This window comes from Kogia breviceps, chromosome 14, assembly GCF_026419965.1.
Source record: "Kogia breviceps isolate mKogBre1 chromosome 14, mKogBre1 haplotype 1, whole genome shotgun sequence".
NCBI lineage: Eukaryota > Metazoa > Chordata > Mammalia > Artiodactyla > Physeteridae > Kogia > Kogia breviceps.
This window is the reverse complement of record NC_081323.1, coordinates 39558217-39571318: the sequence shown is the minus strand read 5'-3', so window position 1 is coordinate 39571318 and position 13102 is coordinate 39558217. Positions and strand designations below refer to the sequence as shown.

The window sequence follows — 13102 nt, the reverse complement described above, 5'->3', positions numbered from 1 at the left end:
CCTCCCTCTTGCGTCTCCCTCCCACTCTCCCTATCCCACCCCTCTAGGTGGTCACAAAGCACCAAGCTGATCTCCCTGTGCTATGTGGCTGCTTCCCACTAGCTATCTGTTTTACATTTGGTAGTGTATATATGTCAGTGCTACTCTCTCACTTCCTCCCAGCTTACCCTTCCCCCTCCCCATGTCCTCAAGTCCATTCTCTATGTCTGCATCTTTATTCCTTTCCTGCTCCTAGATCTTAAAGTCATATTTACAGTGAAAATTATAGCCTAGATGCATATATTTTTTTAAAGAAATAATAAGAAAATGCTCAAAGAGGACATAAAATTAGAAAAATAAACTGAACCCAAAGATGTCAGAATGGAAGAAATAAAAATTTAAGAAGCAAAAAATATTAAAATAGAAAACAAAAAGAAATGGAAGTAAAAAAGTGAAAAAAGCGAACGCTTGTTATTTGAAAAAAAAAAAAATTCAGTGAACCTCCAGCAAGATTGATAAAGAAGAAAGAGATACCACAAATTAGTAATATTAGGGATGAAAAGGGAAATAACTACAAATACAGTAAATATTTTTGAAAACCAAGACTACTATAAACAATACTACTAATGAATTTGAAAACCTAGATGGGATGGACAATTGCTTAGAAAAACTAAAATATCCAAAACTGACTGTAAAAGAAAGAGAAGACCTGAATAGACCTATAACTATTATAGAAATTCAATCAATTATACATCTATTTAGTCATGAAAAACACTTCACCTCACCAATAACCAGGGGAAATGTGAGTTAAAACAACAGCATGATGCCATTTCAAAACATCAGCAATTGACAGAAAACGAAATGTCTGATAGTAACAAGAGTAGGCAAAGATATGGAGAAAGGGTAACACCCAGACACTATGGGTGGGAGCGCAAACTGGGACAGGTACTTTGGAGTAAAGATGAAGTTGTTCACTCCCTACCAACCTGCAAGTCTAGGTTTACACCTGGAGAAACCTTTGCTCATACGCACAAGAAGATATGTCCTACACTTCATTTATCTAGCCAATAGACAGTGTGCCAAGCATTTCAGGACCCTATGTACCAAACCATTGTGCATTGTTGGGCAATAACCTACTTTCTATTAATGGCAAAATGAAAATACTGTAATCTACTCATAAATGGAAAAATCCATGCAGCAGATGAAAATAATGGAATCGTTTGAAACATAGCTATATCTCTTAATCATAAGGCTAAGTTTTAAGTTATAGAAAGAAACCCAGAATATGTTAGCATTTAGGTTAATTTGGAAACCATACAAAACAGTGTATGTATAGTCCAGAAGCATCAGCATCACCTGGGAGCTTATTAGAAATGCAGAATCTCAGGTCCACCCCAGACCCACTGGATCAGACCCTCTGGGGGTGGGTTCAGAAATCTGTTTTTGATAATATCTCCATGTGATTTGTGTGCATGTGAAAGTTTGAGAAACATTTGTGTATATTACATATGGATACATCCATATGTAATAAAAATATTAAAACATGGATAGGAAGGTCCACACCAAATTCAGAATAGTGGTTACCTCTGGAGAGAGAGAAAGGAGGGAAGTGGAGTGAGGAAGAATACAAAGGGAGGTTTATTTACAGCTGCAATGCTTTATTTCCTTTAAAAATATGAGACCAGCATGGTAAAACATAATTAATGTTGACTAATCTGAGTGATGGGTATACAGATGTCTTTTGTCTTTTTCTCTGTACATTGTACATTTCAAAATTCCTCAATAAAAATTAGGAAAAGGAAGTGATAATCCCATCCAAATAATTAAATGGAATATGACTCTTTCTTATTTAATATCATGTAATCCCAACCAACGTCATACCAACTGTTGTTTGTACCTATTGCTTTTAGGCGGGTCAGGGAGTTAAACAGCAGCAACACTAAAAAGTTTCTGGAAGAAAGAAAGCGAGTAAGTATTTTATAATTTTCTTGACACTTTTCCTTTAAAAAACTATAAACAGTAGCTCATGCTTAGAAATCAGACTACTAGCTAATTTGCTTAATTTGATTTTTCTGTACGTTAAACATTCTAGCTTCTCTTCTCCGCTCCCTGAAAGCTAAATTAATCTCTCACTAAAATCTTTAAGGTAATTATTTGCTCCATTTTATACAGAAAATGAAGCCAGATTTTAATCGTGCACAAGTACTCTTTTGCTTTTTTTTTTTTTTTTTTTTTTTTTGGTGGTACGTGGGCCTCTCTCACTGCTGTGGCCTCTCCCGTTGCGGAGCGCAGGGTCCGGACGCACAGGCTCAGTGGCCGTGCCTCACAGGCCCAGCCACTCCACGGCACATGGGATCTTCCCGGACTGGGGCACGAACCCGTGTCCCCTGCATTGGCCGGCGTATTCTCAACCACTGCGCCACCAGGGAAGCCCTACTCTTTTGTTTTCTAAGATTTTGGCAGGAACTATCTTGCCAGTAAAAATTATGGGTTTAAACTCTCCCAGCTTTCAGGCTATTTTACTTTCTTCTTTTTTATTTTTCTTTTATATCCATCACTTAAATTGCAAACTACCAACCTTCATCCATAAGTTTTTTTTTTTTTTTTTTTTTTTTTTTTTTTTTTTTTTTTTTTTTTTTTTTCTCAGTACGCGGGCCTCTCACTGTTGTGGCCTCTCCCGTTGCGGAGCACAGGCTCCGGACGCGCACGCTCAGCGGCCATGGCTCACGGGCCCAGCCGCTCCGCGGCATGTGGGATCTTCCCGGACCGGGGCACGAACCCGCGTCCCCTGCATCTGCAGGCGGATTCTCAACCACTGCGCCACCAGGGAAGCCCCATCCATAAGTTTTAAGTTTTAAGATTACAACCCAAAGTTGATCAGCTGTTGTTTTTGTTTGTTTTTTGCAGCTCGCAATGAAGCAGTCCAAAGAAATGGACCAGTTGAAAAAAGTCCAGCTTGAGCACCTCGAATTCCTAGAGAAACAGAATGAGCAGGTATTTCATCTAAAAAGTATAAAAAGTTGTAGGCAGCCAACCAGCTTCAGGAGGCAAATGCCGTGGGTCAGAGTCACCCTTCTGCTAAAGCCCGTGGCCTGAGTAGTGGCACGGAAAGATGGCTAGAAAAATGTGGTACCTACTGTACTTACCCCATTTCATCCACCAAGAACAGAAAGTATTCTTTTTTGAAGTGGGAGAGGAATGTGGCTGTGGGGAGAAAAGAATCAAAAGTCATGTTTTGATTAGCTTATGGGGATTCTACGTAGGACATTACTGAGAGGAGGAGAAAACAGGTTACAAATTGTTTCTTCATTTTCACGTAGAGTTTTATCACTTGTACCCTAGAGACAAGTGAGGTTGTATTTAAAAGCAAATGAGAGAGACCACCTACTTTCAACCTCAATCTAAAAATGAAGTTATAGAACTTTCTTAGGCCTTACAAGTGAAACCTAGAGGCATGAGCCACTATAACTCTACAAACCACTGGAAGTGAGTGAATACCATACTCTTGGTGCTAAACGCTAAATATACGCAAATAAAAATAAACGCAAAAAATATACACAAATAAAAAGAGTTATCCAAAATCCAACTATTTAGTAGTTATCAGGCATATACCAAGACCAGGATAAATGTGTGTTTACCTCGAACAGTACAGATAGGTGGGCTATATAGCCCATCGGCCATCCGCACCCTCATTTCAATTTGATGGAAATACCTCTAGCTTATGTGGCAAAATGACCCTCAGCAGCAGTTAAAATTTCAGTCTGTCTCAGTCCAAATACATCTCTTTAGATGTAGCTGGTTCGGAAGTTTCTAGATAATTTACTTCAATATAGAAGCTTTAAAGAGGTTTGACTGAAATACGTACTTGTACTACATTATTCTTTCCTATTTCCTTTCATATATAAAGTAATACTATTTAAGGTATATTTTTCAAGAGTAAATGGCTTCCTTTGAAGAACACCTAACTGGAAATTACACTAAAAATTACCTTTGAGACAGTAAAACAAAACCATAAAATCTTTTTTTTTTTTTTTTTTTTTTTTGTATTGCAATTGGGTAACAAATAAATCCAACTTCTGGTTTCAGATTCTTTACTTTTTGGTTGATAGAAGTTTTACTCATGGGCATACTTCTGAGTTATGTTTCCCATTTCCTTTCCAGCTAAATGCTTCTATTCATGAACAGTTCACAGATCCCTAAGGTGGACAATAAGTGTTTATTGTCCCACAGGTCCAACTCATTTGACCAACTCATAGATACATCACCTTCTGGTACAAGTTACTAATGATTTTGCTCCTAAAGCATTTCTCAGAAAGTGCTCCCAGAGGAGGGGGGGTGGGAATGGGAGAATGAGTAAGGGTAGAGCCACCATCTCCAAAACAATAGAATCCACTTTAGTGAATCAGGACTGGGTAGGGATAAGGATGCCTTAGAAGAAGGCACAATGGAGGTAAGATGCAGTTATGTTTCAGCTAGCTAAATTAAGAAACTACTTAGAAATCATTGTGTTGCTTGGCAACAAGTTTGACTAAAGAATATAAATGTGCTAAAAATTACTCATCACTACAATACTGGTGTATATCAGATCTAGAGAATAAGGTTACCTAGTGTTTTTAGTTTGAGAGCTAAAGTGCATAATTTAAAAATCACTTTGGGCTTTTATCCTAATACATGTGTAACTCAAATCACACCAGAGTTCTTGCATTGAAATACTGGATTAGTGATAACTGTATTGATTGGATCATATTGGGAGAATAGTGACTTTTTGTTCCAAAAATTCATATAATGCCTTTCAATGGGTCACAGGTAATGTCTACCGCCCATACCTGATACTTTGAGTCACAGAAGCTTAGGATAAAACATGAGACGGCTTGAGATTTGATGAAGATTTAATGAGATTCCATGAAAAGAAATTCAAGATATAGTGACACTTCCAGAAAATGTAGAATTAGGACTTGAATTTCTTTGTTAAGCTTTGCTTTACAAATATGGCCTATTCTATAGCAAATTCAATCCCAGGTATTTCTGGTATACTTTTATTTTTTGGAATTTAAAGATCAGAGACCTCTCAATTCAGTTACTCAGTGTGTCTCAACACTGTCATAGACACAGGGCAAAAGATAGTGACTCTTTTCTTCCCTCATAATAGGCGAGGTCTGGAACCATTTAGAGAGCTCCCTTTATAACCAATATTTCATTGGCAGAAAACAGTTTCCTGTCTCCAGGCAATCCCAAACTTGTATAACAATCTCCCAAACCACTGTTAAACCCCAAGACTTTTTTCTCTTTCTAAGCCAAAAATAAATGAATTTTAACATTCTCCCATAATATCTCCCGTTAAGGTTTCTTACCTGCTTTCCTGTGACCCTAAATCGCCTAAATTCTCCCAGTCACTCCCAAAGAAAAGCCTGGAATCAATCTACTTCATTAGCTAGACAGTGTTGAGGGCATTGGTAGAAACAACTCAAGTTTTAATATATTTGGGTCCTGACTCTGGATCCTAACTTCATACGGCCTTTTAAAGCCTCCTAATGGCCTTGTCTACTTGGTCAGCCAGTTATTCATTTAAAACTCCAAAGGGTTTTTGCTGCTGTTTCCCATCGACCTCCCAGCCACACAGGAGCTCATCCGTCTTGACATGCACCATTTCAAACCTGAAATGCTCCATTACTGTCACACCCAAGTTTTAAAATTGATTTTTGCCATCAATCCTATTATTTAATAAAGAGAGGTGAGAGGGTCTCGCTCAGGGGAGGGCTCCCCACTCACTGCCCCACAAGAGAGGTGCAGTCTGGGCTAATAGGCATCGGTCGTTTGTTTTGTTCTTTTTTTTCTGTTGAGATCAACTTGGGGGAAGTTTGTCACTGACGGTTGTATACATGTTTTAGTCTTAGCTTTTTGCTTTTCTGTATATGGTTTTGCATTCATTTTTCAAATTCACTTCAGTATTCATTTATTTTCTTTGTTTTGTATGTATGACTCAATTTTGACATTACTATTTTTGTACAAACAGCTTTTGAAATCCTGTCATGCAGTGTCCCAAACGCAAGGTAGGACTGAAAACTCTGATAAGCAAGACATTGCTTTCCTGCTCAACTACATCCGTATTCTTGGTGCTTTGATGATTCACATCTGCTCATGACTAGTTAAGATTGCAAGGGTTTGATTTAAAAGTGTGACTATTTGATGCTTGGATTTCTGATGTAATACTCAAACCAAAATGGCCAACGTCTTGAGAGAATTATTTCTGATGGAGTTTTAGTAGCCTTTCCAGTTGCAGACCTGGGAAACTCAAGTCATGCTAATGAAGATGTACCCAGGCATCAAAAACAGTGATATATGGTTGTTGTTTGGACGGACCACAGCTAAGACTGGGTCACAGAGTCAGATCTTTCACAAACATTAATATGACTGCTGTTAATTTTTAAAACACCCGGGTAAAATTCATTGGTGGTGTTTAATGACAAAGAGTTATGGTCTGAGTGCAGAAACATTTTACAATGTCATTATACAATGACTCTTGGCATGCTTTGTGTTAGATCCAATCTGCCAGGGACCTTAATCACCCCTTATAAGTGACCATATAATTTATTGTTCGAACAAGATAGTTTTGCAAGTGAAAGGGGAAGCTGTTCATAATAGCCAAGACCATGGGCATAAATTGAAACCGTCCTTGACAAGTGGGCATGAACGGTCACCCTGCTCATACGAGAAGCTTGCTCTTGGAATCCTTTTTTAGTGTTAATAAGATCCTTCTTTCTAAACAGTGTTCAATATTGTCTTTAAATGCTAGAGGGGGAGAAGCATAGGGAATCCTTTATTACTACTTAGTGAACATAAAAGTATTTAATTTCCAGTGCTGATAATGTTTCACTGTCATCTCTTATGAATACTGCTTGTGTCATAGTTTCATGTTTGTATATTTTTCTCCATTTCTTCATTTCTCTATTAGAGCATTATTATATCTCAGGCCTAAAAAAAAAATCTGGGGAGGGGAACCATCCATCCCAAATGTAAGCAGAAAGTTACCATCTTTGATGTTATTATATCCATCCTCACCAAAATGAAATTTAAAGCCACAATATAAAAATAACAATAAGAAGGAAATCACTCTATCGTCTGTGGGTTAAACTAATTTTGTAGCAGGACTTCATTTGGGACATTTAGATGCTCATAGTGTGATCTGCAGAGTTAACCAAATCCACCCACTGAACTTCCATTTGGTTGGAATACCTAAGTAGACATGACTAGTAACATCAGAGCTCATGAGTGTCCTCCTCTTGAGTTATATCTTTCTATATCCATCTTTGCATTTTTAAATGCCCTTTATTTCAAAATGATGTGTCACTAAAAGAGGACAGGGTGCTTTATTGTTCCTCCAAAAGATCCATGTATTGGGTTGGAAAAAAGCATACGGTTGGAAAGTAAAAGATAAAATGAACCAATTGATTTTCCCTATTTTGCCAGGCAATGATTTGTCATCAGAACCTGTCCCCATATGATGCCTTTCCACCCCCCAAATCAGCTGATTGCCTGCTTGACAGCCTTAATTCATGAGATTGAGTTCACCGTGGCTTACTTCCTGGGGTGGACCATAAAAAATTAATTACTCCAGAGAAGTGAGAGCCTATAAGGATAGTTTTTGGACAATAGCATTCCAGGAACCCTACATATTCCTGTAACATTCTGTTTGCAGCATACTCCAACCAAATCGATGTGATATGCTCCCAACCTGAACTTCTCCATCAGTGATATTCTTAGGCAACTACTTTTAATTAAATTTCAGGCTATTTGGGGAATAAATCGTGCATAAGCAATGCTTATTCTAAAAATGATCAAATTATCTACACACAGTCAAGGCATGTCAATCTGTAGAAACTAAATCAAACAGTTAGACATGACATAATCGATGAGTAACAGGTGTAGCCTCTTCTCAAGTTGTTTTCCTGGTACTGTGTGGACCAGTCCTTCTCAGACTTTAACGTGCATAAAAATTTCCTGGGGATCTTATTAAAATGCAGATTCTGGGTCAGTGGGTCTGGGGTGGAGTCCACGATTCCACATTCCTCACAAGATCCCAGGTGATGCTAATGCTGCTGGTCCATGGACCACACTTTAAGTATCCAGGACATAGTGACAACCATCAAATTTATGGGAGAAGAGAGGTTGGGTTTGCTCTGTGGCTTCAGGAGAGGATTTCAACATGTAAGGTCACATTTCTGATGTTACAGGCGAAGGAGATGCAGCAGATGGTGAAATTGGAAGCCGAGATGGACCGCAGACCAGCAACAGTTGTGTGAAACTCCAGGACGCAAACTGAAACTGCAGAACCACCGCATCAAAAGAGCACTCCCAAAGTTCTGAACACAAATTCCGCGGAAGAAAGCTGATGTCTTTTGCGTTTCCTTTATGTTTAGACAAGATGTCACCTGAAACCACAGAGACTTACATACTTCTCTTAAATGTTTTGAATACTGAATTTCCTTGGGCAACCAAAAGTAGCTACAAATCCCCCAAAGTTACGATTCCAATAAGGCAGAGTTTACCCATTGATCATACCACTTAAACATGTTTGCTATAAAGTACCATCACAAATAAATGAGCTTGGTGTTAACAACTCTGCTTTGTGATGCATTAGGACATGTTTGAGCAGCAGCAAAAATAGAGTATTAGCCATGTGATAGTAAGTGCATGCGCTAGGGGGAAAAAAAAACTCTGTCTACAAATTTATCAGCAGAAGTGGTGATCTGCTAGACAAATAATTGGGGGGAATTTTTCTACATCTAAGTTACCTCATCAGTAAGTGCCATGTCTCCACCATGCCATAAGAAGCTAACTTCCTGTAACAGTTGTGGAAATTATTAGAACAATAGAAAAAAAAAAAAAGAACAGTGTCCCCGTGCCAAAACCCATCAGTGCTCTAAAGGAGAATTCTGTCAGTCACTTTTAAGAAAGTTGACATCTTGGGCTTCCCTGGTGGCGCAGTGGTTGAGAGTCCGCCTGCCGATGCAGGGGACGCGGGTTCGTGCCCCGGTCCGGGAAGATCCCACATGCCGCGGAGCAGTTGGGCCCGTGAGCCATGGCCGCTGAGCCTGCGCGTCCGGAGCCTGTGCTCCGCAGCGGGAGAGGCCACAACGGTGAGAGGCCCGCGTACAGAGAAAAAAAAAAAAAAAGAAAGAAAGTTGACGTCTGACATTGCTTTCTAGGAATTGCTTCTGCCAATTCCAGATTATTACAGCTCACTCTTACACCATAAAGATTGTGAAGTGGTTATTGGCAAACGTTTGTAAATGTGACCGTGTATAAAGTATTTATACTCCTAATTCTCACTGTCAGAGAGCAAAATCATCTACGTATTGCCACATGACAAGATTAATAAACAGGAATACTAGAACTATGTTTGCATGATGCACAAGCACCAGTTACAACTAATCCGTACACAGTTATCCTAATGCAAGTAAATACTGGTTAAGTAAATGTACGGCACAGAATATAATTTGACTCTCAAGACTTTTAGCATAATGAAGAAGTCTATATATATGTGTATATGAATTATGTGGGCATTCTTGATACTTCAAGTTCTAGTTTCAAAAAAAATACATAACTAATTTAATTTTACACAAAAATATTTATGCAGATTTTCAGAATTTCATATCAGGAAATAACCTTTTTATGTCTGTTAAATATCCAAACAATTTGCTACAGTGTTAATCTGCATGGTCTTTAAGCCTGCTGTAGTTGTGTTGCAGAGAGTGCATGAAGAAGTCCCCCATGGGAATGGAGCCATGCCCCAAAGCCCAGAGGAGTGCATGGAAACCGTAATCTAGAGCTAATCAGATTACTGATTTTAGGGCACAAACCACCAACTGAATTGTTGTATATGCTTGTACAGATCGATTCTGTGTGTTCCTCTGAATAAAGCAGAAAAAATTATGTTACCATCAATATTGAAATTAAACTTCCAACTTCTCTAATAAAAAATGAAAATGCATCTAACACCCGTCAGAGTATTTGCTCACAAGGATGCTTTCCAGTGTACTTTTCCTGTTTCATAAAAGATCTCTTTCTTGAAGGGGGCTTATGCATGACCCAACACATTTTGCTCCTGACACAAAACAGGCTGATTCTAGTTGACTCCCAATGTAAAGTACTTGTTTTTTCCTTTTTCTCATATTTATCCTTTGAACTGGCTGCTGTGAAATTCTCTGGTTCCAAATTTCCTTATGTGTAAGACAGTGGAGTTAGACTATGTATCTTTAAGACAGTGGAGTTAGACTATGTATCTTTCAACACTAACATCCCATGAAAAATGATGGCTATTAAAATGGTACCACATTTGGATGAACAGTTTTCAGAGATTCCAAATGGCTCCCTCATCAAATCAAATAGCTGCTTCCCAGCGCTCAGCTGAGCTCACCATTCTGTAGCACTTGACTGAATCCATCACTCCGCTGCTCTTTACTCTTCTTCTGAGAGAGAAGCAGAAAAAGTAAGAGCAAACTCCTACTTTTCCCATTTTTCTGATTATTTCTTCTCTGGCTTTTCATCCTCCTACACTGCTATAAATATTTCTGAGGTCCAGCTTAAATCCAGAGCCAGTTTTTTCTTTAACCCAGATTACTTTCAGTATTTGAGACATCTTACTCCCTGAAAGGATCCATTGTAATAGGATGAAAATGTACACACAGCTCATATGTACAACAAAAAGATGTGTTTATTTTCTATTGTAAGTTCATATTGCACTCAAATCCTGCATTCTCACTTATTATGAAGGAAAAAAAAATCTTGCCAATTACAGTTACTCAGTCTTTTCCAACTTAAAATAAAAACAATCACCTATTTCAGAGGCATATTAAATTACTTCAAAGTCAACCCCTCAGTTAGAGTTCCCTCCCCATTAAGGAGGTCTCCCTGCTTCTTTCCCCAGGTGGCCTCTTGGTGTGAATAGAAGCTTGTGTGTCCTCCTGGCAATGGGGAGGAGCATCTGGTCTCCTCTGTTGGGTGTTCTTAACTGCCTGCAAGGTAGGCCCTTCCATCCCAGTGTCTCAAGGTTTCTGCTCAGAGGAGTTTTCACCCTAGGCTGTTTTTTCCAACGTTCTGCTGGGATACACAGAAACTTCTAGATTTTGTTGGGAGTGTGAACCAGAGGTTCATCCATTTAAATACTTCCTTTGGCCATTTGTCAGCTTCTAATGCCATGCTGTTCCAATACTTTGGGGGTTTCTCCAGGATGCTTGTTATTTTCTAGAGCTATGCCACGAGAAGCAAGAAGCAAGCCTAGAGAGGTTCTACTACATCTTCCTTCTCCCACCTCCAGGACTTTTTGTCCCAATCTGGGGATCAAGGCACTTGACTCAATTCTTACCTTTCTCCCTCCTATCAGCCCTGAAAGGATATTCAGCTGCTCCTGGATGATTGATTGGAATGCTCATACTGGACTGGACTTCTTCCCTAAGTAGATTGTCTTCCCCTTTTGGGGGGATAAAAGGCTTCATGAAAAGAAAGCAGATTGACAAGATAGGGAAACCCATCAGGAAGTACCATATTTCATCAAATCCAAGACATCATTGATTAGAACATGCCCATTACTATTTTATATTCCACAAAGAATGAAAGCATGCTGCCAGTTAAACTATGACACACCAGTGATTATAAGACACATCTCAATTTCAGGGATGTTAAAATGTAGAAAATATGTGAAACTTGGAATCCATGAAATATATAGAATTTCAAAAAATACTATACAAGCTACTCAAATCCCAAGTCTTAATGGGGGGGGGTTACTTAGTTTTAAAGATAGAGCACAAGAGAAACCTTATATCAGAAAACCTAAACTAAAGGACACTTACACGATTGGGTTTGAAATTTAGCAGTGAGCTTCCTGGAAAGCATTTCAAAAGCAGAAAGAAATCTATTTCTCACCATCAATTCAAAGAATGTTCTTTATGTGTATTTTCCCTTAGCTGTTTCATTCAGTCACATGCCTTCAATTTCTACTTCTCTGCACATAATTCTTACTTCTCCTAAGCTCTGGTTCTTCCTCTTAGATTTTCGGTTAAACAAGTGGCCCACAGGCACATTGTATGTAATTAATCAAAAAAAAAGAGACCCTCCCTCCATCTGTCCTCCCTGTTTAACAGTCCATAACAGGCGCTAAACCTTGTGTGCTTCCACACTCAATCTGTTTATAAAACCCATGAATTCTACCCTGTCTTGGAAGTTGCCTTCTCCCTTACAACTTTTCTCATTCTTCAACATCCAAAATTTTTAGTAACTTCCTATTGAATTTCTTTGCCTCTCAAATCTCTTCTACACCTAGGTTAAATTTCCCAAACAGCAGCTCTGTTCTTATTACTATCTGGCTGGTAAAGCCTGAGTTCCTATCCACTACCTAAAGAATAATGTTGAGATTACTGATATCAGCATTCAGCTTTGGCCCCAGCCTGTACCCTCACTTAGCCAATCTGGATTATCACTATTCTCTGTTCACACACGTAGCACACGTCTTTTCTAGCCATGTCACATGATGACGTTCTATCAATTCTTAAAAGCAACCTCCAAAAATGCCACCTCCAAAACTTCCCTCATTCCCCTAAGCAAGAAATAATCTGCCCTTCTGGATGTATCCATTTATACTTTAAAAGTTGTTTAAGCATAGACTTTTCCACCAGCCCAGACTAATTTCTTTTCAGGCTTTGTTTATTTGCTTTGCAAAGAACAGGTAGTCAGTAACTACCCAATGACCAGTTAAGTTGTTTTCTATGAATGAATGGTTTGTAACTCTCTGTTTGGCCTCTTGTGCAATGCCTTTCAATGAAAGGCTAAAGTTTCCTTCCCAATTTCAAGAAAAACAATTTTCCTCAGTTCATATTGTTAGCATCCTTTCAAAGCAGTAGGACTCTTACAATGGTTAACAGGCAACGTGGCTCCATCAACACTAAGTGTGATTACAGAGAGTGAAGAGGCAACATCCTGCATTATTTCAGTGCTGAGGTTGTCTTAGAGATGCCTCATTCCAAGCCCTCAATAGCTTCTCTCTATCATCACATGTGAAAGTTTAGCAGAAGACCACTCTTCTCTACAACTTTCCCTTGATGCTTGGCATTTCACAGAATCCCAAGCA

At 38.8% G+C, this 13102-nt stretch overlaps 1 protein-coding gene across 7 annotated transcripts in view; it reads left to right on the top strand.

Annotated features, from left to right (window-relative positions):
- Positions 1-8597, top strand: part of PLCB4 (phospholipase C beta 4) — a 436230-nt gene extending 427633 nt beyond the window's left edge. For 5 of the 7 annotated variants that reach the window (XM_067012117.1, XM_067012114.1, XM_067012113.1 and 2 more), the window contains 4 exons: positions 1890-1947; positions 2887-2973; positions 5993-6029; positions 8211-8597. In XM_067012117.1, coding sequence (XP_066868218.1) covers positions 1890-1947; positions 2887-2973; positions 5993-6029; positions 8211-8299 — 271 coding nt within the window. In that variant the 3' untranslated portion in view covers positions 8300-8597. The remainder of the gene's footprint in view (positions 1-1889; positions 1948-2886; positions 2974-5992; positions 6030-8210) is intronic. The other 2 variants (XM_067012118.1, XM_067012119.1) reach the window with 1 other exon arrangement.
- Positions 8598-13102: the final 4505 nt, after the last annotated feature.